The 27,450-nt window shown below is 40.0% G+C and overlaps 1 protein-coding gene across 1 annotated transcript; it reads left to right on the top strand.

Moving 5' to 3' along the window:
* The first annotated feature begins 363 nt into the window (after window positions 1-363).
* dixdc1b (DIX domain containing 1b) lies at window positions 364-27,121 on the top strand. Its single transcript, XM_030782507.1, has 20 exons — window positions 364-423; window positions 4,288-4,417; window positions 4,848-4,973; window positions 5,126-5,378; window positions 7,730-7,846; window positions 17,828-17,934; window positions 18,059-18,177; window positions 19,607-19,696; window positions 20,176-20,229; window positions 21,802-21,852; window positions 21,998-22,102; window positions 22,210-22,263; window positions 22,685-22,778; window positions 23,282-23,352; window positions 23,528-23,590; window positions 23,780-23,941; window positions 24,342-24,408; window positions 24,730-24,838; window positions 26,696-26,804; window positions 27,038-27,121. Exons 1-20 carry the CDS (start codon window positions 364-366, stop codon window positions 27,119-27,121), a joined length of 2,025 nt encoding a protein of 674 aa, XP_030638367.1.
* Window positions 27,122-27,450: the final 329 nt, after the last annotated feature.

Genomic DNA, 27,450 nt, shown 5'->3' with positions numbered 1-27,450 from the left:
ATTTCATCAGATATTTGTATCACATGACTACAATATAGCAGAAAGACTTGACTATATGACAAAGAAACATAGGCTTCGGTGTTCTAATTAACCCTGCTCCGGTCATTTGTCTCCATAACGACGCTATAGTAACCATGGACAGCGCATGCGCATTGCATCTTCTCTAACCCAGTCCAGCTCGTATCCTGTTTCAAGTCTTTCATGCAAACGGGGCTTGCGTGTACGGCCATCACACTTATTGAAGTGTCCGTAACATTCTTTGTTTGGTATTTGCATATATGGTCGAGCCCGTTATTTTGATTTACGTTCTTTCACCGTCTCTGATCGCTTCCGCAGGACCGATCTGTATGAGAGGGCAGAAAAATGATCGCATCCTTGTCGAAAGGAAATCTACTTGACGTGCTACAAGAGAGCTTCAATGAGGTAACTAACACATGGGTTTATAATCTAAACTTCTACTTCCATTCCATTCGTCTTTTCTTTATCTCTACTTCTTCACATACACGTAGTTACCGTTATGCTTATGAGCCAACATAAACTACAACCGTGGTGTTAGAATACTTTAATAGGATGAACAGTTACGACGCCAAGAATAGACTACTCTTAAATCATATTATGCGCATCTTTACTGAAATGATTTTGTCACTTGTGTCCGTTCCTTAATTGTCAAAATTTTCGAGGAGCATAAGTTTAGCACAGATGTTTGTGTTCAGTCAGCACAAAGTATCATCAACTTTGTGACAGCAATGTTTAAATGTGAAGCAACATGCATGGGAAAGATAAAAGTCCTTAGTGTAAAAAATGCCTTGTCAAATATTATTGCAAAACTAACCGAAACCAACAGCGATGCAAACCCTGAACGGTGTAACGTACCTCCTCCAGACAGTAACAATCTCCGAGTTACTATATTTGTTCGGGATTGGTCTGTGCGCATAACAACAATGACCCCAGCTGAGAAATCAGCACAATCTGACAGCACAGTCTGAGACCCCTTCTTGAACCATCACGTTTTCCGGTGACTAAGAAGTCGAAGCGCTTAATATTGAACCCCACATAAGAACAGGCGAAGTTTGTTAGTGAAACTACATGTAGGTATGACAAGAAATACACTATGAAATGCCACACACACACATTTATATATATTCCAAGTGTTTCAGAGGCATTTACTTCCTGATGTAAATGTCATTATGTGCATTGTTTATAAACTATACTCTAAGCGCTGTGACCGAAGTAGTTTTGCTGTGATAAATGGAGCGTGTTGTTATATTTTCAACTAACATTTTTTAAATTCTGTTTGTATTCACATGGATAATTATGAAAGGCTTATTTAGATCAAATGAACTTATTTTGAAAGCCTGCATTCAAAAGGTTCCCTCATTTGTGTGTGCTTCCTTGAGAATTTTATATCATTTTCCTCAGAAGACTTGAGAAGGAAAGAACTGGCTGATTTAAGTATGGGTGTGAAATCCTGAGAAAAGACAAAAATGTTTCCTAAAAATTTCACAGTGTTCCAAACATTAAGGTTTTACAATTTCATTTAACACTTTAACACAGACTGTGCATCTGTACACAGCCTACAGAGGTCATACTTGGACAAATTCTCAAAAAAAATGAACTGAGTCAACCAGCTGAGTTAGTGATACTCCATCCCCTTCATTTAGATACCTGCACCCCACCCTCCCCACACGGTTTTCCACAGCCTGATCATTGCTTGTGATCCTCGGTGCTGTGGCCATATACACTTTGGAGGCATCTCAGATTCTCTGATAGCCTAGATGAAATAACCTGGAAAGTGATGCAGTTTGACACCGTTCAAACAATGATGAGCATGTTCAGACTGGTTGATATGGGAATAAACAGATTGCCTGTTTCAAACAGTGGGCTTCACAGGAGTAGCACCAGATACCTTGGTCTCATTCCACCACTGGCCATCAATGAAAGGTCCCTGTGTTAGGCTGCCTTCACATGGAAATACTGGGTCTTTTGGAGTTTGGATTGAGAAGATATTTCTCACGCACAGTAGTCTCCGGTTCTTCCTAAAATTGACAAACACGCTCTGCTTTATGAACACATTGTAAACCTCTACATGGGGATAATCGGAAGGCTAATTCAGTTACCTGATTGAGATTACTGAGTTTATAAATTAAAAGCTGCATTATGTGGGCAGACACTACTGTTGCATATGTATCCCTGTGAAACCTCTTTGCCCATGTCTGACACTGACTCAGTGTGGGAGCAGTATCTTTGTGCCTTTGTCAAACACACTGGCCTCGCTTAGTCATTCGTCTCTAAATATCTTTGTGTCTCACAGCAACTGTATTGGCAGTGTCATCTTAGTTCATTTGTTGTGAGGAGAGCGTCACCTTTTAAGTGCACTAGAGGCAGACCAGAACAAAGGCATGGAGAAAAAGCATCCGTCCATGCCACTTCAGATTTATGTATTTCATTTAGCTACATCTTTGTTCAAAGTCAAAGTGCTTAACCCAGGGGCGTAACTCAGTGGCAGGCTTCAGGTTGGAAGCACATTGGGACTGTACATCTCTAGGTACAGTCTGTCACTCCTAAATGCTTTACAAAAAAATGGAAGTCGGAACTGGGCTGGTTAAGCCCCCTGTTGTGACGAGCCAGTGAAAGTGCTAGTCAGTCTAATTTGCACGACTGAATCAGCTTGGTTTAGATCAGCCAAGAAGAATAGCGAGGGATTTGTCTTGTCACAGAGGATAAGTCTTGAGCTCTGAGCAGTAAAGTCCCTTTGGCAGTTTCAATTCCAACAGGCATGGGGTATCAAAGAACCGTTTTACACCTGATTTGCCAACATAATGCCAGCCAAAAAGGCTGGACTGGGCACTTTTATGTGACATATCCTTTGTAGCATTTAGTATGAAATTCTGCAAGTCTGTATCTGAAGTATCAGTGTACACTTGTTTAAGTTCAAAATCATGACAAACACTAGTTTTATGTACGTACTCCATATAAGAGCATGCACTGCATTATATCCCATCTGAGAGTTAAACTGTACTCTGAAATATAACACTACCCATTGAACTCTCTCTGAAGAGCAAATAATCACCATTTAAAAAACTGTTGCATCAGTTGTTCAGAAATGTCTTGAATTTGAAGAGACTGATGTTGCACAAGGTAAAATTTCAGAAAACGGTTCTCAGATTGTGTTGGTCTTCTTTTTTCCCTAGAATGACATTTGTGATGCGATTATTACAATTTCATTAACAGAAAGACAGATGGAAACAGACTTGCCTAAACACTCATTTGATGAGTAATCGGGCCCTTGGTGAATTAACATATAGATGGTCAGAACAACTTGAAGCAGGTGAAAAGTTCTGCAGCAGGTGTGTAGGAGACCATATAAAATAGTCATGTTGCTCTAGGTAAAACATCTGAATTTGACTTTGTCAAAGCCGCCACCCTCCAGCCATTCCGTCAAAGTATCCTAATACGAGGCTGTCCGATCTATCCTGAATTAAGACCAGATATGAAAAATTTGGATTCCAAATGCAGGCAGTCCATGAACTTTGAACTATCTTGTCAAAAGCCCAGGCTAATTCAAATAACAGCCAGATGCTAGCAGCGATATTCCTAAAGGCTGATTAGCTTTACATGGTATAATTAATACAATGTCAATAGTTTTATACACCGCAGCATTGAAACCACAAGGCATATTTTAATATTAGAACTTAAGTTATGGAACAAAATGTCAAGAGTGTGATTAAAGACACCGGTGATTCTTAGGTATCTGAGTTGAAGGTAATGACAGATATTAATGAGTTTAATGCTAACAAGGAATAAAACTTTATATGTTCCTCATTACAGGTAGATGGACATAATGTCAGCATCCTCACTGTTCTGAAAAGAAATTTTGAGTTATTGTAAGATCCACACACAGCAGTAGCCTTTATGACCAAAGTCAATTTTTTGCATCTCAGTAACAGGAATATGATTTATGGCCTTTTTAACCGGGAAAAAATAGCATCATGATACCTCACACTGGTTATAAATTGCCACACACATTCAACAATTTCTTTGATTTCATGTTTGAGTCCGGCACGTGATGTACTTCTGAAAACCTGTTGAGAGCCATTTGATCCCCATGGCATTTAATTAACTCACTGGTCCTAGCCTGACACCCCTGACTTAATTAGTAAAGATTAAGATAATTAACCTGCCAAGTGTTCTTCCTTGTTTCTCCTCCTTTCTGTGGATTCGGTGTCTAAAAGTTGGTTTCTGCTGTAGCTGCGTGGTCGGCTCATTCGAATTTTCCTCTTTTTACAGCAACAGCTGGCGGCATACGTGTCCTGGGTAAACACTCAGCTAAAGAAGAAGCCCAACATAAAACCTGTTAGTGACTTGCGGCAGGACCTGAGAGATGGCGTGGTCTTAGCACACCTTGTCGAAATCGTAGGTAAGACACTAATGGACCAGTGATGGGATGTGCAACTTTTTTGTTTTTATAGTCTGGAACTTTTTTAACTACTCTTGGTTACGCAATGTGTATCTGCCACAGGTTTGACCTTCTAGCAGGTACTTTCAGGAGAACTTCATGAGAATGTTTTTGTTTTTGTTTTTTTCATGCTATCCCTGCCATACCCTAGTAACCCTATCCGCCAAAGAGACTTAAATGCACTTTTTGCCATAATATGGGATCAAGTCAACAGGGAATTAGTCTCTTCAATTTCAAACAAATTAAACAATATAGTCTCCGTAGTTTATAAAGTACAGAGAAAAAGGTTTAGAATAGGCCTTTTAAATCTCCACTTAATCCTAGTTTGGTGTTTGTTTGCCTGGTCCAAGCTGAAATAGATCCCTCTAATTGACTTTAACTGTGTTGTTAGCTGGTGAGCTGCTAGAAGGTATTCATTATGCTCCACGGGACAGTCAGGAGAGGAGGGCGAACGTGGAGAAAGTTCTGCAGTTTGTCATGTCCAAACGCATACGTATGCCTCAAACATCTGCCAGGGGTAAGTGTCTCTGTGGTTATTCTCTAGTGCTACTCTGTCCGAACAGATAGAAACCTTTCCGCCTTACCCTTATTTATGCATTCTGTCTCTCTCTCTCTCTGTCTCTCCCCACCCCCCCCCCCCCCCCCCCCCCACCCCCCGCTCTCCTCTAGATATTGTGGATGGTAATCTCAAATCTGCTATGAGGCTCATTCTAGCTCTGGCAGCGCATTTTAAGCCATCTACCTCAGGTAATCACAGAGCAGTGGATGGTGTAGGGAGGAGCTGTGCAGGAGCAACAGCCAGTCACAGGCCTAACTCCACCATGGCCATGGCCCAGAATGCAGCAGCCGCACTGGCAGCTGCCCGACAAGACGCCTTTCACTCAGGCCGCACTGTTCACCAGCTCAGACAGGAGTGGAACAGGTAAGTCTCTCTCTCTCTTTCTCTCTCTCTCCCTCTCTCTTTCTCTGTCTCTGTCTCTGTTTCTCTCACACTCACACACACACACACACACACACACACAAACCATATTTCATACGCGACTAATCAGTTATGGATCATTTGTTTTTATTGCACAGTGCATTTCACATATGTAAAAAGTTTGTCAGGGTTCAGTCTCTCCGGATTATTAAATATGTTAGATAGTCTGGTAATGCGGCTCTTGGGTTTGGAGATTTTTTTTTTTTTTTGGTCGTAGATGAATTTACCAGAGCCTATTATATGGTGAAGATAGGTGAGGCTGAGTGGAGTTGCCAAGTCTGTGTTCAGAGGGCCACCAGACAGGCTTACCTTACTTCTCGACCAAAATGGGTTTTTCAGCGCACAGGTAGATTTGTTTTCCTGTGGAGAACACATCAAAGCCGGCTTTGAATTATTCAGTCAGTTTCCCTAGAAATTCAGCATGATTCTAATGGTCTCCTTCTCCTTTAGTTTATTCTAAAAATGCTAGGAATGGAGCATTCTTTCTTTTAAGTCTTTTCAGCCTCCTCTAGAGAATGCACAGTGCTGACATTAAGGTCAGACAATGTTGTTTCCACCCTCTTAAATCAACTGGAGAGGGAACAGATTCTGTTTTCTCATCATTTTTTTCATCTCTTCAAGCAAAAAACAAAGAAAACTAAGTAAAAGAGAGAAACAGAAAGAGCACAGGAGACAGAATGAGCAGAAAAGATAAAAACTGTTTTTTGACCTGGGGTTAAATTCTCTTTTTTTGATCATTCTTTTTTGATTCAGCTCTGAATCTACATTATGATCGCATCAAGTCTAAACTATTTACAGGCACACCAGCTGTGCTGTCACTCCAACATATCCTGCCTGATAGTTCTGTCAAGGGGCTTGGTTAGTAGATAATTACATGTGTCAGGTGTGGTGGAGTTATACACAAAATGTCAAGAGCAACTTAATTCTGTTAAAAAGTGGCACTTAATTCTACAGAAATCTGAACTTAACCATGTTTTGCCTGGTTGGGCCTTGATCCTGTAGCACATGTACATGTAAACAATGCTGAGCACACCGGCTTTAAAATGCAACAGATAGCTATTTAACTGGATAAAGAAGCTTAAGGGACACACTCTCTCATGCAGCTTAAAGAGGATTTGGCAGCAATAGGGCTTAGTTAAAAGGGTGCCCCCATGTGGCACAGATGATGTACTGCATATAATATTAAAAGAGATATGTGAAACTAGGCTGCAAAGCCAGTTTAAAAGTGTACAACTATGACTGAGGTTTTTTTCTCTCCTTTCTTCTCCCTGAACATAAATTAAGATGCACCAGTGTAACACTCAGATGTCAACATCTAACTTGCCCCCTCTGTGGTACTGTTCGAAATCCATAACAGATAGTGTCATAAATACCATATACCGTAATATGCCTGGAAACTTATGGCAACACCAGACTGATCAGTCAGCACTGAAGCTAAATTTTGTGTCCATCCATGGAAGCACATTTTCAGCACCTCCAAGGCACCAGTGCTGGGATAAGTCACATCAAAGGCATGGGCGACAGGGGGAGGGGCTACTTCCTCTCTTTCATCATTATATCATTACTGGGCTGCTTCATAGTTCACTGGGTTCACAGGGATTAGAGGAATTGTAGATTTTGTATAATTTTAAATTCATTCATTCTGCATATGGAGTTTGTGTATATGTATATTGTAATCAGTCATGTTTTATGTCTTTGATTTTTTTATAGTTTTGAATTACATAATATTTCCTTTGTGTATGCATGTTTATCTTTTTTCAAAGTTAAGTGACTTTAATGATTTCACACCCTTCGTCAGATTTTTACTACTGCTAAATTTAACTTGCATCTCTTTTGACATAATTTGTCCATTTTGACTGCTGTCACCAAATTGTTGGCAGTAATGTTATAATTACTATAATTATTATTATAATTGCTATAATTATTACAGATTAAAGTAATCACAAATTAATAAATGAACAATGTAGTAATTAGCTGATATCCCCTACACTATCTGGGTTTAAATAAGACCAGTTACCTGAGATCATTTTGAGTATCTTTCCTTCAGGGTGATGTAATGCAGTTCAGTGGTGTGGTTGTCTTTGCATAGGGCTGCACTCTGTTACATCATACAAGCACGAGAGGGTCAAATGAATATACCAACTGAAACAGAAGAATTGTGCAGATTGACATAAAAGAGTAACACATTTCCATAACTAACAAATTAACATTTGGAAAATCACTCTGTGTTGTTTAGCAGCTAATACCATACCAGACTTCCCAGCTGATCCGTTGTTGTTGTGTTCTCCGTGCAGCCTGGGCCCGGGCACAGACGTGGATGCTGGGAACCAGGGCTGGAGCGTGCGAGCGCTGGTCCAGCAGTATGAGGGGCAGCGGGTGACTGAGGAGGACTCTGAGACCAGGACCTCCAGGTACCACAAAGAAGGAGAAGTCAGTGCTGTTGTGTTTCACCAGCGAGAGAGAAAGAGAGAGCACGAAAGAGTGAGAGAGAGTAAAGAGTAGAGAAAGAGTGAGAGAGATGAGTGATTCAAATGAAGATGGCAATTACTCCATGGCTTTTCAGTTCTTTCAGTAATTACTGAACTATATCCTGCCAAGATAATGATTTTACACTAATATAAGCAAATATCGTCCCACTTCGTGGTCACAGAATGGTGGAGGAAATTGGAGAGCTTAAATAGTTTTCATTCATTTGATTTCTCAGTCTGAATGGCAAATCAGAAATCCATAAACGGGCAGAGGTAACAGGAAGAAGAACCATGTGCAGATTTGTAACATGATAAATAATCATACAAATGCAAAAATACAACTAGTGGAAGATTATTTTTTCCAGCAGGTTATAGTATATGCGTTAGCAAAAGGATGAGATCCAGTCAGTTCGTTCTTTATTTAAAAGAACTTTGTGTTCTTTGTGTTGTTAAGGCCCACCTGGCTGGAGACACCAGGCTCGCTCATATCAACAGTGACAGCCACGCCTCCATATCTAAATATCAGTTTGACAAGTTTAACAGTATCTGCTTTGAGGGCTTTTTGTTCATCTCAAAGAGACCCCCTGTGTGCTTTCTGTTCTATGCTTCCTTATAGTCGCTAACTGTGTTGAATTAGCTCACCATCATACTAATCGAAAATCATCGTAGCAACAAGTGATCATGGGCACAAAGTCCGAAAAGAAGAATTTTGTATGCTATTGTATGCTGTTTTATGCGACTGCAATATTTTGTGTTTAGGGTCTGAAGGTCTAGAGTAGCAGTCCAGCCCATAAGTGAAGATATAAAAGGATTCAAAAAGATAGATCCTAGTTAAAGAGTGGGGGTTTTTCCTATACCCCTACATTTTCCATTCTACCAATCAATGCATACTGTTTTGTTTGTTTTCCTTGATTACGGCTTGCAGCTATTCATAAATTATTTATTGCATAAAAAAGAGGGAAAAAAAGGATGTACAAAGATGAAAGGCAAGAGACTGATCTCATGTTGTTATTTATTTGTAAATAAGCTGTGATGTTGCTTGGATACACTGTCCGGTGGATCTCTCTGAGGCTTGATCATGCTTGATCACGCTTTGAGATAATGATTTGCCATTGGCTATGAGAGAATGCATGACTGCTCTCTCTCATCCTTCTCTCTCTCTCTCTCTCTCTCCCTGGTTGCCTGCTGACTTGTTTTTGTAACATGGGAAGGAAAGAATTATGTGAAATATGCTTTTTTTTTTCTCTGACAGGCTCTGATTAAGGATACAGTCCTGTTTTTAGATCTGTGCAATTAGACGAATAAATCCATTTCTGTTTTGCATGGTTTGCATTTTTGTTTGGTTTCTATCGAGGTAACTGAGATAGCTGATTTAAAAAAAGCATTACACAGACGTTCTAAGCTCTCTCTGGATGGCCAGGACAGTTAAAAACATTCCCTAATCCCTTTGTACATTCTTATTTCCATCTGCTCAGTAGTAATATCCAATACATAGCTCATGGTTGATCTGTTTTACCTCCACCAAAGCCCAAGGAACAGTTAAGTGTAATGTTGTTTTTCTGATCATAAAGAGCACAAACATACATTAAGAAATCTCTCCAATACGTAAAATTAGATGAAGTAGATACTTTACAGTGTACAAAAAGGCACGTTACATAAAAAAAAAAAATGAAGGTGGTCTTATTTACAATTTACAATTTTACAATTTAGTTATTTGGCAGACGCTTTTTTCCAAAGCGACTTACAATTGGTGCATCAGTCGGATTTCTAATACCTTCAACAGAGATCATAATAAGACTGAGCGTCAAATTGCCCTGGTCTTATTATTCAAGCTATTCTGTTACACTTCGAAACAGCACAGTGGAAGAAGCAATGGTGATGAACTTGATCAATTTGTTTTTCAATCTAAAATACTGTAATGTGTTAGAGTAGCATTGTGGGTATTTGGGAGCAGTTTTGTAATATGATTTGATATGTTTTTGTAACAGCAGAATGTAATAAGGTTGCCAGTTGTACAGATGTGTTGCAGTGGAAGGCTTTATTTGAAACAGGGACTCTATTTAAAACATTTTTTTTTTTTACCCTCTCCACCCAAAGTGCTCCAGCAGTTCATTTGAGTTTTATTTATTTTTTCTTTTTCATCCTTCATAGAACATGCTGTTCTGCATATTTTCAGCTGAGGATTGTAAGGCTCTGTGTTTGAGAGTGAGAAGTGTCCCTGAGTTTCACAGATCTGCTCAGAGAAGCAGTATGAAATGGACAGTGGAAATGATAATCCTTTGATATTGTTTTCTTTGTGCTCACGTCTGGATTTTGCATACGCTTTGTATTCGCACCTCTTAAAAAGGCATTGAATATTCATTAAAATGCAGACTTGCTCTGTTCCATCAGCAATGTTGTGGGAACTGTTCTTAGAAATCTCAGATAACTCAGGGTTTCTTATCCTCATTTAAGTTGGTCAAAATAAATGTACTGCTAGATCTTTCCTGGTGAAAATAACTGTTCACCACAGAATGTCATTCGTTAATCCATAAATTAAAGGCAGTCAGTATATATTACTCACGCCTCTACAGAAGGGCTTTTTATTTTGATCGTGTTAACTACACCTCGAAAAATGATTTGGGCTCAGTTATTTTGCAGTACTTGCAAAGTAAGGCTCAACTAAATACATTTGTTGTGTTCGTAACAGAGGTAGTAGATTTTTTTTTTTTTTTTTATTTAGCCTTGAGCAGAGTTTGTTCTACAACCCTGACTTCAACAGACCGTTCTGTGTAGTGTTGTCCAACCCCTCTAGTGACTCCTCTTTGAGCTTGACAATTTACCAGAGCTCTGTATAACTAACAACCCTCCCATCCATCCAGCCAGCCGGCCCCCTTCTCCTGCAGACAGACAGAGAGGAGGAGGGGATGGGAAGGGTGAGAGGAAAAAGGGGAGGGTAAGAGGGGAGGGCTGAACCATGCCTGACATCTCAGCAGTGAAAAATAAGAGAGAGAGAGAGCAAGAGAACAAGTGAGAGAGAAAGAGGGAGAGATGAGGGAAACTATCAGCGTTTTCGTTTAAATGCAGGAAGCTTCTTGATGAAGTGTTCCCCATGAATGGTAAATCATTAGAGATAAGGAAAGAGTGAGAGAGACAGAAAGACAGACAAAGAGAGAGACAGAGAGAGAGAGAGACAGAGAGAGAGACGGAGAGAGAGAGAGAGAGAGAGAGAGAGAGAGAGGTTGAAGGGGCTAGGGAGAGGGGAGCAGGATGTGTTTGCTGTGGTAACTGAATGGTGCTGCTGCTCTCTGTTCTTGGTGAAGTGGAAGAGAAAACAGGATTTCCATATGTGTCACCTGGGGAACAAACTCTTCTGGAAACAAGGAACATCGACACTGATGTTCTCCTCTCCTGTAAAACCTAGCGTCTAACTGAACCTGCTCAGGGGATCTTCTTAGTGTTCTGTCTTGAATCTTCACATCATGCTCCTTGAAGTGGCTTGATAACCCTGTGGTCGTTCTTCATCCGCTCTTCACTCTGAGCTGTTCTGTTCTTTTTGACCGCTCTTTCGCTGGACCCCTGCATTGATTCTCCTCTGGTTCTGTAATCGGTGGTTTGCTGGCTGAGCGTCGAACATAGGTGTGTTTTAGTGAGACGATGCCGTCAGAACTCTCAGGTGCTATAGTGAAGTTTAGCGGCAGCGGTGTGGTGGTGGTGGTAGCATCTTGATTGCCAACATGGGAGCCAAACAAGTGAAGTGGTAAGAGCCCAGTTTCTTGCATGCTCTTTTTTTTTTCCCCCAAGCTTCTGTTCTTGTTGTGAGTGTTGTTGTTGCTGTTGTCAGTGAGCTCATACCCAAAGGCATTTTTGTTTATGTTTATTTAACATTGAGGAGCAATTATTCCACTTCCAGAAATCCAGTGTTTTACTTACATTATTAATTAACGACCAAGGTTGCATCATATGGAATTCATGAAGGTCTGGTCAGTTTGTTTTAACATTGACTTCATGAAAAATAACTCCAGCGTTTTTCATAGTGACAGTGACGGAGTGGGTGTAGCAGTCGAAGAGATCTCTTTCCCAGCCAGTTCCCTTTTTTCAATGAGTTGAAACCTAATTCATGTCTTTCCCTCTGCGTTTCTGTAAATTTTACTGGGTCGAAGTTTGTCACTAAGAAGGTTCTTTGCATTCAGGTGTCAAACTTAAGCAGATTTTCTCTTTTATTACTGACTGTAACTCACTATATATGACTCTGTATAATGGCTCATGTGAGAAAGCAACACTACTTATCTACTGGCTTTTGGTGTAGTTATGAAATGCAGTTCAGCTGATGATCTGAATATGATTGTACGCAAGCGATGTTAATTTGTGGATGTAGTTTTTCAAGGTATGTGTGTGATGGGGCTTCTTGTGCTTGTGCTTGTCTTTTTTGTACTGTAACATATTTTACACTGAATTTTGGAATTAGATTTTTTTTTTTTAACTAATAGCTGTTCTAATGTCTGTCCTGTCAGCATAGACTGGAATTTTATCGTACAAGTCCCTTTCCTGGCCCCTTTCGCCAAACACTGATGACAGATAAATGCTGTTCTTCCTCTTCCTTGACCTCATTAAGAAGTACAATTTTGTTTAGTTCGCTCCTTTTGGCACGTTGGCATGTTTTCAACGGCACTGTACAATCCTGCTTTTCTGGAAGCAGTGTTAAAGTAAAAATAACTTTGAAATCTTCTTCCTTCTCACACAAATGGGTCTATATGCGTGTCGTCTGATGGACCCTATGTTTGTGTGTCTGTGCGTGTGTGTGTGTGTGTGTGTATGTGTATATGTATTTTGAGAGGACTTGAGGGCTTCCCAGTGGGAGCTATAAACACTTTAATGGGAAAGGAAAATCCTCATTTACATACCTACCACTAAAGATGGTCTTATCTCTGGTCAAAGCGCAGTTTTATGATAACAGGCCAGTGCTAAATTGGCCTGACCCTGGGTTAGAAGAAAGCTTTGTGCCATTAAAATTCACATTTAAATTCTTGTACTTGAGTCATCATTTAGTTAACAGCCAGTCTTCAGTACCATAATGGCTTCTCCAAATTATCTCAGTTTTCACCAGGACAAAATACACTTTGTATATTGAGTTTTCACTCATCAAAGGTGATGATGTATCGATTCAAAAACATATGTTTATGGATTAAATTAATACATCATCAGATTCTAGCAGAAGAATTCTTACTCCTAGATGATGATGTAAGACTTTTTCCTTCCTATTAGGGCCACTGCATTTTATATCATAGCCGACATACACGCTTAGATGGATACTCACAGTGCTAGCCAGTAAATGTCACTGCTGATTGCCTGAGTCCTCACTGTGGTCCTATGCATTGTAACATATCATACCCCCGCCTCTGGAGAGCTCACATAGGATGGCATTTATACAGTATATAACTGAGCAGCACTGTATCGTGTATACATATTGAGAACTGGTTGGATCTTGTGGAGAATTTCCAGTGATAGATATTCTAGTGCTGTAGATGGCTTAGATCCTTGGAGACTAAGACAGCAGGGAGGCAGCTGGTGTGCCAGGCCGTGGGCGGTCAGGAGGTATCGGGACTGACAGTACTGGGCATGGGGATCGGTGACGGATATGCCAAGGAAAGAGCTGGATCGTAATATGTGACCCTCTGGGCAGTCCGACCCCAACAAGTGTTAAAAAGAATGGACAGAGGAAAGCGTCAGTGTTAACATTGTCAGCTGTTTTTTTTATCAGGCAGAGCTATGATTGTGTCAGGCAGAGCTATGATTGATTGTATTGATTTTGTTTCAGGCATGTCTTCTCATTTGTCAAGTATCTTTCTTGAGGAAAGAGTTGTAAGTGTAAGAGTTATCCAGTAATATATTTGTTTTGGCTCCACCCATGATGAGATGTGTACAGTGGATTGATCTACACACAATGTAGCCATTTCATCGATGAACACTTGGAAATAACTTGGAACAGTCAGGCCACTTAAGTACTTTGCCATTCACAATGTTGTTAGTATTCAGAGAATGGCTGTGGAATGTTTCTGGGTTATGGTATGTACCTCTTTGAATGAAAAAAGGGTAAAAATTGGATAGCTCTCCTTATCCTCCAGGATGTGAGAAAAATATGAGAAAAATTAAACAAAAGAGAACCACCAAGAGTGAACGAAGCAGTCTCTTTCATTATCCCAAGCGCTGTGCCCCACAGCCCTGATTTGGACAATAGGGACAAACATACACGCCCACACAAAGGAACAGCAATTAACAACTGTCTCTCTGTTCCGCTGCACAACTAGCATTGTTGCTTTGCTTAAAATAAAGACTTCAATTATTTCTTTCTGTAGCTTTGCTTGCTTCTAACTGCCCCCCACCCCCACCCACCCCCACACACACTCTCCACTTTTTGGGGTCAGATGGTTTGTGGTTCCCCTGTTATAATGTGTACACGTTTTTTTGCAGGCAGTAATCCCTAGGATTGCTGATCCCCCCTGAAAATTTAATGCTGCATTCACTCCAGTAACCTATACCTCACATTAAAATAAAGTAAAATAAAGTTCTTCAAAAAGCACTTACGAAATATTCTAAAAATGGAAATGGTTTATATTTACTGATGCAGATGAACAAGTCTAGGGGTTAAATTGCCAGCACAAAAACCTAAATAATCAAAAACATTAGCTTGTTTTTGCACAACACCACTTCTTATTGCTTTCAGACAAATTCCAAATGAAGATCAGCCTTTCTCAAAACAGAACACAGTTTTCTATTTATTGAACTAAAATCATATCTGCTTGTCATGTCAAATAACACAAAATCCAACAGTAACATGAGATAACAACTGCTCTCAAAATTCCGTATCTTTTACACTTAGCCTATGTCTAAGCTGTCCTTATGTGTGGCATTAAGCCTGTTGGTCGATATCACACCCTTGAGTCAAGTTTTTGTAGAGAATTAGTTCCTATTTACCACTTGTTGTCATTTTCTTTACTAGATGGTGCTTTGTTAAAGTCTGCCAGTGTTTCATTGACTTACTCTTCAGGAAGTCTCATTATTTATTCAGGTAGAATTTGTACATACAGTACAGTATTTAAGACTGTATTCATGGCCTATTGAGCCCTCATTTATTGAAAAATTAGACTCACTGCTCATAAGATGGAAAGGTCTGCTGCCTTGATGTTTCGGAACATACATTTTTCATGTTCAGATATTGCTACAGTGTTTTACACTAAGAAAGCACATAAGGGGAGCACTTTTATAAACACAGTTAACTAATATCTTGACATGTGTTCGAGGTTCTGAGATTGATAGTGCGTTTTTGAAAAGAATTGCTACTTTACATATATTTTACATATCCTGCCATAAGAAATCCATACAGGTTAATCAATAAAAATGGGAGATCCAGCTCAGTCAATTACATGGTTAAATTACAGCACGGTTAGAGCGCAGATCAAATCCACTCTCTCTGTATCTCCTTCCGCATGTGTGCACTGAGCAGTGCTGTGGGCAAAGATGTCAGATCTGCTTACTGCAGAAATAGAATCGGACCCGCGAGTGTTTGCTAATCCCTCAGGGACAAACAGCCGCTACTGCATGATGTCATTATTGATCCACAGTGGGCTGTACTCTTTAAAATAGCTTATTCTCTTACTGTGGTATTTCAGTGTTAGGTCTATGACCTAAATCATGGTCAGCATGAGGTGAGTTCTGTGTGTGTGTTTGTGTGTGTGAGAGATTGAGACAGTGAGAGAGTGAGAGAGAGAGAGAGAGAGAGAGAGAGAGAGAGAGAGAGAGAGTGAGAGAGAGAGAGAGAGAGAGAGAGAGAGATTATGTTGGAGTGGTTCAAAGATAAAATACTGAACTGTAGTCTTTCTCCATGTAGTCAAAAGATGACTATACAAATAAGTGCTCTGACACTTATTTCTACATATGGAATAGACTACATGGAATGTTATTCTTCTTTTGTTGTTTTCAGTACAATCACCCCTCTATGATCTGATAAAACACTGTTATGTTGAGTGAGTCCATCTTGATAGGATTATGTCATAGATTTAAGACCATTGGCCTGCTGTCCAAGCCCTGGGCTGCTGTCTCTAAATTCATCTTGACAGCTTCACTGCTCCACAGCCGGTTGTCTGCTCAGCAATCACAAAACAGACCATTTTTCTGAACTTCAGATGCATTGAGGGCTCTTTTTCACACTATGAGTGTTTGTTTGTTTTCCATACCTTGAGCCCTTGATCATATCCATATGGACACATAAAGTTTTATAATAAAGACTGAGCTATAAAGACACACACCTGCTCTGCCATCCACCCACGTACAGTGCCTTTTGTAGTGAGACTTGGCCTAAATAATTAATGTATCAAAGAAGACACTGACTGATAGGCCAGGTGCTTTGAAGTGGCTCTTTTGTTCATTATTGATAGGGCCTGGGTGTAAACATCACAGCAAAGTTCTGCTCGAAATTCACACTTGTGACATGTCATCGTTGTAGCACATTTATGACCACAGGACAACACAGCAGCCACCAGAGAACACTGAGACTCTGTTTCTGAATAACAGTGAGTCAGGGTTTTCTGAGGTAACACTCATTTTAATGCCTGAAACAGTGATAGATGCAGTTTGCGATAGATCCTTATTGTCGAACAGAATATCTTTTTGCAGGGTCAGTGTCTGAAACAAGGTCTGGTTTGTTTGTTTTGCGTTGTTCAGGTTAATGTACACCAAGAGCTGGATTTGCAAGGATTACCAGTAATGGTACCTAATTTGCTTTTCATTTGCTAGTTCACATGTGTTTCTATGGAAACTTCAGGCAAAATTTGTGACTCAGACCACACATGCAAGTACTTTCTCAGAAATGGGCTGCATCAAAAACAACAACCACAGAAGACTCACTGATGGAAATGGCAGTCCTGTAATGAGATGCATGTGTACGTGTCTGACCTGAAAGTTCAGGTGAAAATCAGCGAGACACATATCACAATGACACTTTTAATAATTTAAAAATGGAAAAGCATTAAATAAAAATGTTTTTCCTCAAGAACTTCTAATACTAATGAAGGAGGGACCAACCCGTTTCTCATTCACTCTGGCAGATTATGTGTTAAGTCACACTAAGAAATTTTTATTCAGGGTCACAATAGATAAAATATATTTAATTGTGTGCCCTTTAGAACGAGCAGAAATCTTGTTTAGTTCACACACAGTCTTTTATTGTGTTTCCTGAGTGTGCATTAGTTAAGGTGTTTTGGCCGCTGCAGGGGTTTTTTTTTGTTTTGCACAGATAAAAAGTCAGAGAGGACATTTTTTCTTTTCTTTTTTTTTTTTTTGTCATGAGCAGAGAATGAGCTCCTCATAATGCCACCATTCAGGAATCTGAGTCAGTGCAGCATTATCCGTGTTGTAATTTATGTCACACAATGTTTATAAGTTTATGTTGTTTCGCACTGTATAAGTCCATTGTTTCCCATATGATCATTAAATTACACTATTGTGAATAGGGAGAAGAAGAATTCAGCCATGAAGTAATCCACAACCATGATTTGACTCTTGCTACAGTAGTGTCCTACCTCTTTTTTGCCATGCATGTACCAGAAAACACTTTCGCACATTGACTTTTACTACTTAATGGGAGTGCAGACCTTGGGTCGAGTCTTAGGCTTTAGGCTGACATTTAGCACATCACTCTGGTTTTATGGTCCTTGTTTGTCCCATATCACTTAGTGTGTTTACTGTGAACATACATGGATCAGAAACTCTAGAAAAAGTGATCAATTAATTGCTGAGAGGCCTTTTGACATAAAAATGTTGTTTGGTAACTACCAAATGAGAAAAAAATGTTTTTGTTTTGTTTTTTTTTATGTTTGAAATGTTAGTCTTGCAGGACCTTGATTTATCTTCCGATCTCATGTCTTTGTTTCTCTCCTCACCCTCCAGTCTGAGCTCATCAAGCCACACCCACTCTCCAAAAGACTCCATCAGTCTCAACGATGACAAGGACGGGCTCGTCGACGGCCAAGTAGCGGAGACCTCGATAAAATCAGGTCTGAAACATGAGAACAATTTTTTTATGATCTGAACAGTTAATGAATGTCTTGTTTTGTGTGGCTCACTGGCCCCTTTTTCTTTGGTGCCCCACAGAAGATGTGACAACATGTGGTCCGGGAGCCTCCCTGGGTCACGATGAGCCGTCGAGTTGTTACTCCTGGGAAGACCAGCTGTGCGAGCAGCAGGAGCAGCTGGAAAGAGAGATGCAAGAGGCCAAGAGGATGGTGTCCAGTCTGCAGGTAATCCTCACCCCCAGCAGACACACACACACACACACACATACAAACACTCACAAAAATACACACATTCATGGATGGCCATACCATACTTCACTTGCACTGACATGCCCTCAGTATGTATAATGTATATGTTCTCATTTTTACTCTTGTATAAATGCACTTGTATAGCATATGTAAATTTCCCAGCACTTTAATGCAGAAGGAAATGCATAAAATTGCCATGGTGTGAAAAGACCAGAAATAGGATTTGTTTCTATGCACCCACTGTAGCTTAGCTTCAGGGGTCTGCTCCAGAACATAGCTTGTTAGCGAGCTGGCAGATTGAAAGTGCCTTGGTCAGACTGATACATTTCAATGCCTTGCATTCCAGCAGGAGTCATTCTGGTATGCACATTATCTGACTTTCTGCGTGTTCACCACTTTTTCACAATCAAAAATCCTCACAGTTATTTTGGAGAGGGCGGTAGGTGACGCATCACACCCACTGCATTAGCATCTCAGCAGAACTCCACAACTTATTCATCCTCATAAATGCGTATTAAGTTGCTGTTCTGCTCGGTGAGCATAGGCTTCAGCTTTCATCCTACCAAACAATATCCTGGACCCAAACAATAACAGGCTCTGAATTTCGTTCGTGGATGGAAAGGCAAAGATAGTGCTCTGTATATATACAGTATATGTATGTCGGTCTCTTACAGGTCTGGTGTTACTTACTCACCTGTTTTTCTGAGAATTCAGAATCTCTTTTGCACACATTTACCGTGAAATCTGTAAAGAAAAAAAAAACTTCATGCATTGTCTGCCACAATGGGACATGTGTCAGTTTCTCATGGAGTGGATACATTTACCAGGGTGTAAGAAATTATACATGTTTTGGGAAATACATAAATTTTCTGTTTTTACGCATTTACCAAGAGCATGCATGCCAACAAGTGCTTTCGTAAACACACACATATCCCTGACAACAAACACTGAATAAGTCTAGCTGGTTTTCACATTTGCTTTATTGTCAAGAAAACTCTGATATTATATAACATCAAGACTGCTTATTCAATAGTTAAATTAAAATATACATGAATTAGGGTATCAGTTGGCATAACCTTGTTGTGCAATCATGCTTACCTGTTTCTACTGGCCCTCAGTAAGTGTTTATGAAGTGAACTGTTAACACTAAATGAGCTTACATTTGAGGTTTCACTAAATGAGAATTGTTCTACAATGGGAAGCACAGCTTTTTCTCCTAAAATGGCATTAGTCTGAGCATAATTCACATGACAGTCAGCACTCCAACAAGTGTGTTTATGTGTGTGCGTGTGCTTAAGCCTGTGTGTCATCAAACCTGAGGGAAAACTCTGCAGATCTTCAGTCTAAAAGTTGTGTGTGTGTGTGTGTGTGTGTGTGTGTGTGTGTGTGTCTCTGTGTGTCTTAGGCCCTGCTCCTTCACGGCTCACTACCAGAAGACGAGCAAGAAGCCTCCCTGAGTCTGGGAGAAGACATGGAGAATGCAGAACAACAGCTGGTCTGTACCCCTCTTTCTGTCATCCTCTCTTTTTTTCCTCCTTTTCTGTTATTCTTTTTCCCTCTCCTTTGCTCTCCTCTTTCTGTCTCTCTCTCTCTGTTTCTCTCTCCCACATGCTTTCTTTCCCTGTTAGACAACATTTTTCCCCCTCATTTGCTATATGATGGTTAAAGTTCTCCCTCCCCCCTTTTGCTCTCCTTTTCTTTCTCTGTTATATCAGACAAGATCAGGTGTCTCTCTGGAGAGAGAGGGAAACAGATATGTGCCTGTGCCTCACACAGAGAGACAAAGCAGAGTTCACCTGTTCCACTTCACTTCCTCTGTTCACTCACTCTTCTTTTTTTTTTTTTCCCTCTGCCTTTTCGTTTAAAAACGACCGAAAACAACGCAATCCTGAACACATATTTTCTATTTGCGTTTCCTCTTTTCTGGTGAGATTACTTGAAGCTTAAAGAAGTTTTTGTCACTACTTTGTGCAGATCGTAATTCGCAGTCGCCTAGACCAGAGCATGGAGGAGAGCCAGGATCTGAAGGTAAAGTTACCTGTTTAACCGTAGGATAACATCGTTGTTACTTTTTTGCAACCGGCATCCGTACTTTGTTTTCACACAGCTGGCTTGGTAATGTTCCAGTTCTGTTTTAATTCAGTGCATAATTTGGAGCATGTAGTATTTTCTGACTTACGCATTTGAGTTGTGTTTTTCACAAGCAAGGAACAACTTTGTCTTCTACTTTAGTGGTCCAAACAGACGACGGCACCAACACACTTACTGTAATTGTCCTGGAACTGTAATGTAATGTATCACAGACGGTCAAATCAGTGCCTTATAAATACTTGTCTCATTTACAGTGGGTGGATATAACAATGGAAATATGAAACAGTTTATGAATGTCATATAACTAATTACTAATAGAACTGTACCACACTTTGCTCTCAGGAAAAACTTCAGACTTTCTTTGAATGCTGTCATACTAGTTCTAATTTGTGTCTAAAGGGATATCTCTTTTCCTTCAAGGGATGAAGGAGTGGAAATGTAATCCGCTCCTCAAAAACTTCCCATAATGGTCCAATGATATGTAGATATGGTGGTTGGGGAGGCCATGGAGGGCATTTGACTTCATCATATGAAACCACTCTTGAATTTGTGTGGCGACGGATATGGGAGCATTATCATTCTAACAATATGGAAACATTTTAGGGAAAGAGTGGTTTCGCCATTGGGTGCACATGGTTGCGTAAACTGGCTTCGTATTTTTTGGCCATTACTCTGCCATCCAGAGTAATCACCAGACCCAGTGACTCCCACGAGATGGCAGCCCATAGATTCACCATCAAGTTTAATAGCTGGTTAAAGGCAATGTGGGTTGAAGACATCCTTTGACTTTCTCCAAACATAAATGTGTTCTAATGTAGGAAAAAAAGACTAAAAGATGACTTTGTTGTTGTTCTTCAGCCAATGTTTACAAGTGGTTTTTCAATTGAGTGCTCTATCTTGAATACCAGCTTTGTGAAGCTCACAGTGTATACTATTCGTTGTGACTGGGTCATGGGAATGTAGATTCAAGTCTGTGTTGATTTTTGGTGCTATTGTTTTGCGTTTTGTAGCAAGTGTCTTATTATGTGTCCATTTGTCTTGTTGGTGAGCTTAGATTTGTGACCACAGTCATTTTTTTTTCTTTTTATGTAGCTATTCGCTGTGGGACAAAAGATGTCCCAATTTTGACAGTCTTCCCCTTCGCACATTAAATATTGTATCTTTTTTTTTCTGGCCTCTTTTCAACTCTATCAGATATCATGTTGGTTTAATAACTTAAACTTTAATATTTAAATGCTAATTGTTAGACATCATTTATAGGAAAAGCATATTGGTACATATGTTTCAGCTGAAACAGCATTGAACTTAAAAAACTCACCTGTCTAGCTGCTTTTTCAACAGTAACTTAGTCGCTTTGAATTCTATGCTGCGTTTTGATGTAGTGTTTTTATTATGCTGCCTGCCTGCTGTACGTGGAGGTACTATCTCTTAGTGAGTTTTATAAATCACAGACCCTGGTATATCTTCACCTTCTGTTTGACTTTTTCCTCATTTTTCATTCTTTTGTAGAAGGAACTGTTAAAGTTTAAGCAGGACGCAAGGAACTTGCAGGCAGTCAAAGTAAGTCACATTTCAACACATACAAATACAAAAAACACATTGTTCCCTGTCTTCATCTGAACTATATTCCTTCATGCTTGTTGTCTGCAGCGTTAACGTGTTTCTATATAATAGATAAGGCTAAAGCTCTGGTCTTTGTCTATAGGACGCTCTACAGCAGCGCATGGCTGTACAGGAGGCGTCAGTCCTGCAGCTAAAACAGGAGCTACTACGGGATAGTATGGCCAGAGATGAACTAGCTGGACAAAATGTGAGCTGAAAACACAGAACATGGTCATTTATGGGTGTGTGTGTATGTGTGTGTGTGGTCTTAAGAAATCTTTTTGTTTTTACACTGAACAATGTGTATTTTCACAGGCGGAGCTACAGAGGAAGTTGGAGGATCGAAACAGACTTCTCAGTGAATATAAGGCAAGCACAGTTTTATCATATTAACCTGGATCTCATCTGGGTTAATACGGTGACCATGCAGGGCAGCTTTGTTTTGTATTGGACTACACACACAGTGAAGATGCAGTGAATCCATCACAAACCTGTATCCCCTGTAATGAACAAAATTAATTTTAAACCAAATTTGAATAGTGGTTTTCGAAGATATATTTTTTCCAGAATTATTTGTGAACTGTTGTTCATTTGGGTCTCATTTTTAAAAACAAGCTTGCCAAAGTCCAGTCCGTAGTTAATTATTCTGCCAAAACTGGACTGTCGTAAATGGTTGTCCCTTAACAAATCCATATCCCATTGACACTAAAAGTGACAGATTATGCAAATGATGGCAGTACAGAAAGTATCTGAAGAACTTGTCTTTGGATGTACGTTTTTTGTTCTGCAGAAAGAGTTGGGCCAGAAGGATCGGCTACTCCAGCAACAGCAGCTTAAATTGGACGAAGCCTTACGCAAGCTAGCGGAGTCCAACAACCAACTGGTAGGCTAGCTTTTCTAGCAGTGAGATACTAAACACCAACAGGTTGGCTAGCTTTTCAAACACTGAGATACTAACCACCAACAGGTCGGCTAGCTTTTCAAACACTGAGATACTAACCACCAACATGGCAGACAGCTTTTCTAGCGCTGAGATACCAAGCACCAACAGGTCAGCTAGCTTTTCAAACACTGAGATACTAACCACTAACAGGTCGGCAAGCTTAAGTCTAAAGCATTTATATGGTTAGCTTTAGCTGCGGCCATTCAATATATACAAGTTCAGATCTAAATCCACGCAGTCCATTACTGGACCTCCTTTTCAGTCAAGAGCTGTCGTTAACTCTTGGTCCCATTATACAATGGTAAAATGATCCTACCACCTTTTTTTGGAATAACAAAACACCAGAACATCTCATTGTTTGATTAAATTAGGAATTCAAAATTAGGATTTGTTACCAGTTACCATGCCAATTTGAACTAAATAGTTAAACCTGTTGTTTTTTATCTGGTCTGAAGAGGGAGCTGGAGCACAAAGAGAGCCTTGTTCAAGACCTAATGCACCCTGAACTAGAAGAGGTAAAGCGACAACCATTGCTCATTATTGGGTATTTTTTTTTAGCAGGTATTCGTATTTAAAAGTTGGAGTGAATACATGTGATTCCAGTAGTTATACTCTAGAAACATACTTAACTGTAAATCTACTCTGGAAATATATTGAATGACAAACCCGTGAATATTTCCCATATTTTAGTTCCATGGCTCTCAAAACAATGGCTACGCCCACCCTGGCCGTAATTCTCACACACGTAAAGGGGTGAGTCAACCAACTGCAGTATCCCCTTTCATGCACCTTAATGCAAGACCTTTAGCCAGACTAACCTGTCTTAAAGATCTGTATAAGATTAGCTTACCAGATGAATGATTTGTAGTATCAGAAGGCTAAACTTGAGGCCAGTGCATCAATAAAAACGGAGGATCTTGCTTGTGGTGGGGCTTTTGACAGGGGGAGGAGCTGCAGATTGTGAGGGACGCCCTGCGTAGTTTGAGAAATAGTTTTGGGGGACATGATCCTCAGCACCACACACTGGACACACTGGAGCAGGGCGTGGCAAGCCTCGTGGACCACCTCCATGCCTTGGAGAGGAGCCACCGACATGAGAGGAAGGTAGGCATGTGTGAGCACCAGTACAAACGCATATTATACGTTCTTACGTACAGTCACACTCACAGAAACCTACTCACATACACACCCTCATCCAGACCGTTGTCAATGGTGAGGTTTAACTGCTCATACGAGAGGGACAAGCCCATGTATACACGTACACTTGCACCTACACACGTTCATACACACACACACACGCACGCTCACTTTCTCACACAAGTGGACTTTCTCGTACAAACAATAAACATTATGGCTCCATGCCATCTCAATCACACTGCAGCTCTACATTATTGTGTCTGAGCTAAGAGCAGAATCAGATATCTGGATTACTGGACTAACCTTTAGATGTAGTGCTCCAGAGTTTCCTGCTCTCATGTTCTTATGTTTGTATATATGAGTGTAGGTGAGGGCGAAACCTCCGGGACATAAAGGCACACATCCAGACTGGGATTCCTGGCCTCCCAGCACCAGTAAGATTTCCTAATCCTGCTGCTCTTCTCTACATTCACAATATCAGAGGCATCCAGCTTTCATTATCAGTTATTATTATACTGCAATGGAGTTTATCATCAATTTACACAAATTAGATCCATTTTCATATGGCCCCATCGTTAATACAGTTTACTAAATAGCCTTATTCTGCATTTTGGAAAGATATTGTATGCTTTATGTATGATGTAATGATGTTACATTTTTTTGTGTGTGTGTTGCTGTGTAATGATTATGTCTCTGTAAGGTCGTATGGTTGCTGTTCCCATCTCATTGTGTTTGTCTCCATGGCAATACTGCAGAAATGGTTCACTCTCACAGCAGTCCTGCGCTCAACTCCTCTGCATCCACTAAGGTTCTTTACTTCACCGATCGCTCGCTAACTCCCTTCATGATCAACATCCCCAAGAGGTCTGTTTTGAGTTTGTGAGTGTGTGTGTGTGTGTGTGTGTGTGTGAGGGAGAGAGAGAGAGAGAATGTTGACTTGTTTTCATTCAATTATGCATGTCACTTACTTGTCACACAATGGAATGGAACAGAATGAATTTTATAGTCCAAAGTGTGGAATTTGTTTGAACCTCACAGGATTGTAGTGGTAGAACTAGAACATATGACATTAAGTTTGGCACCTTACTTCACCTTACTCTGAAGGAAGGCAAATTGAACACGAAGGGTTTGTGATTATTACTCTGTACAAACAGTGCATTAAATTATAAAAACCCAAATGACTTCATGAATTCACAATGTTAATTGTCCTTGGAACAAAAGACTTCTTCAGGACATTCCTGGGCATTATGAACGACCTTCTTGACAGTTTGTCAAAATGGGAAAAGAATGGGTTATTACAACATCAAGAGCTTTTCTATGAGTTTTTAACTTATATAATATGTTCCAAATGTTTAAAGCAAAAAAATATTGAGCATTTTTGAAACCTTGCATTTATTTACATGGTCAGTCAACAGTTTCCCACAAATTGTCTGAGAATGTTCCGGCGTCCTGCTGATTCAGGGCGTCGCAGAAATGCAGTGAGTGGGAGAGTTCCCGGTCTGGCCGACCTTCCCAGTGTTGAGCCAACTGGGCTTTTTACAGCAGTAGACCCCCAGCTCACAGGAACAGAGATTCAAACTCACAAGTTCAGCAATGGGGCACAGTGTAATTTACCACTGGGCACTACTTTATAATCCAGTTTAATGAGTTGCTCACTCACCCCAAAGTGTTGCTCAGAGAGTACAAAGTGCCGCAAAGATTTTTTTTTTTTTTTTTTTTTGAAGACACAATCTGTGTTATTCAGAAAGCTTAGTCTATTGTCAGGATACATACTTTAGATATTGGAAACTGTCAGCCATTTCTACAAACTGGGAATTCATGGTTAACAGTTTCATTAATTAAGAAGGTATGTTTAAGACTTGTTATGTTGTTTTATTATGCTGTTTTCTGGACCGCATACTTTACACCAGTTCTGGAAGGCCGTGAAATGTTCAAAGCCCCTCCCCCCCTTAAATTAAGAGACAAAACATGGTCATTCAATCAGTCACCTAAATCGACAGTTCATTAGAGTACGTATAGAAAAAAGCGGCGGTAATGAAATACGGCCAGGAGGTGCCTCTGTGTTTAAAACCAGCTGCTCGTGTGCTGTAATACATATGAGGAATTAACATCAGCTGCTCTGACAATGTGCTATTCATTTTGGCCTGACTGAAAGAAAGTCTTTACTCCATTCTCATCCATATCAATAAGCCTTTCAAAGAGAATCTTAGTATTAAAACCAGAATTTGAATGTAAGCCTAAAATTCTGCTGAGAGCCTTATGCAGTTGGGAGTTACTGTTTTATTTAGCCGTACCTCCTGTAAGAGGATCTACGTGGCTATTGACTTATAATGTCAGTTGTAACGACATTAAATTGGTACTTATTGTTGAACTGATATGTACTCACCGATAGATATTTACAGACATAGACTGTGTCTTGTATTTTGGTTTACATGTGATTTTTTTTTTTTACAGTTGATCTTAAAAACCGCCACCCATCAGTAAAATTGGACATGATTGAAAAATTCATCTAATTTGCCACCTCCCAACCCCATCTCCACCTCTCATCCATAAATAAGTTTGACAAAGATTCCACAAAACCATTTTTGAAATGGATTACATTAAGGATATCATCAGTATAAAACAGCATGAAAAAAAAACCCATTTCATCTCTGGTGTTGTGCTGTGTATATATTGTACAGTATTGTCACACATTGTGTCTGTTGTGCCTGTTATGTCTAGGTTAGGGGAGGTCACACTCAGAGACTTCAAGGCGGCCATGGACCGAGAGGGAAACTTCAGGTACCATTTTAAAGCCCTGGACCCAGAGTTTGGCACTGTGAAGGAGGAGGTAAAATATTCTGAACTCTTTAACCTAATAACAAAAAAAAGTCTATTAAGCCAAAACTGAAATGTAATCAACGAAGCTGAAGAACATATACCAACAGACAGATTAAAGACTGTAACAATCACATAGATGGTTTTGAAAGGAATTGAGCTAAAGTTGCCCAAAGCAGATAATGGTTAAAAACCTTTTCAAAAATGTGCATTGCATTGACCAATGGGAGTATGTCCACCCTGCAGGTGCTCCAGGACGATGCAGTGGTACCTGGCTGGGAGGGGAAGATAGTGGCCTGGGTTGAAGAGGATCATGGGGAGGGAAGGTAGACCATGCAAACAGCACAGACACAGCAGAACTACTTTTGCATTTGTTCTGTCTTACGCAGAACTATTTACTTAAAGTACACGCATTTAGTAGTTCAGTTAATACAACTGACACAACTAATTGATACCAACTTGGAAATACACAGTGCTGATTTTGTTGTGGAGACTAAAATAACTCGAATTCTGGAAGACATGGATCACTTCATGCTTGAGGATATTTATCACTGCTCTGTCACTAATGTTTAAAGTACTCTCTCTCTCTCTTTCACAGGACCTAACAGTTCCCAGTGAAAGCTCACACAATGTAGTGAAGAGCATGAAGGAATAGTGGA

Source organism: Chanos chanos, chromosome 8 (genome assembly GCF_902362185.1).
Source record: "Chanos chanos chromosome 8, fChaCha1.1, whole genome shotgun sequence".
In the NCBI taxonomy this organism is placed as follows: domain Eukaryota; kingdom Metazoa; phylum Chordata; class Actinopteri; order Gonorynchiformes; family Chanidae; genus Chanos; species Chanos chanos.
The sequence above is the reverse complement of the archived record's forward strand: the minus strand, read 5'-3'. Positions and strand labels throughout refer to the sequence as shown.

Coding starts and splice junctions, on each gene's coding strand:
- dixdc1b (XM_030782507.1), top strand. CDS start 364: ATGATCGCATCCTTGTCGAAAGGAAATCTACTTGACGTGCTACAAGAG. Junction 5,379..7,729: donor CTCAGACAGGAGTGGAACAG/GTAAGTCTCTCT, acceptor TTCTCCGTGCAG/CCTGGGCCCGGGCACAGACG. Junction 22,264..22,684: donor GACTTCTCAGTGAATATAAG/GCAAGCACAGTT, acceptor TTTGTTCTGCAG/AAAGAGTTGGGCCAGAAGGA.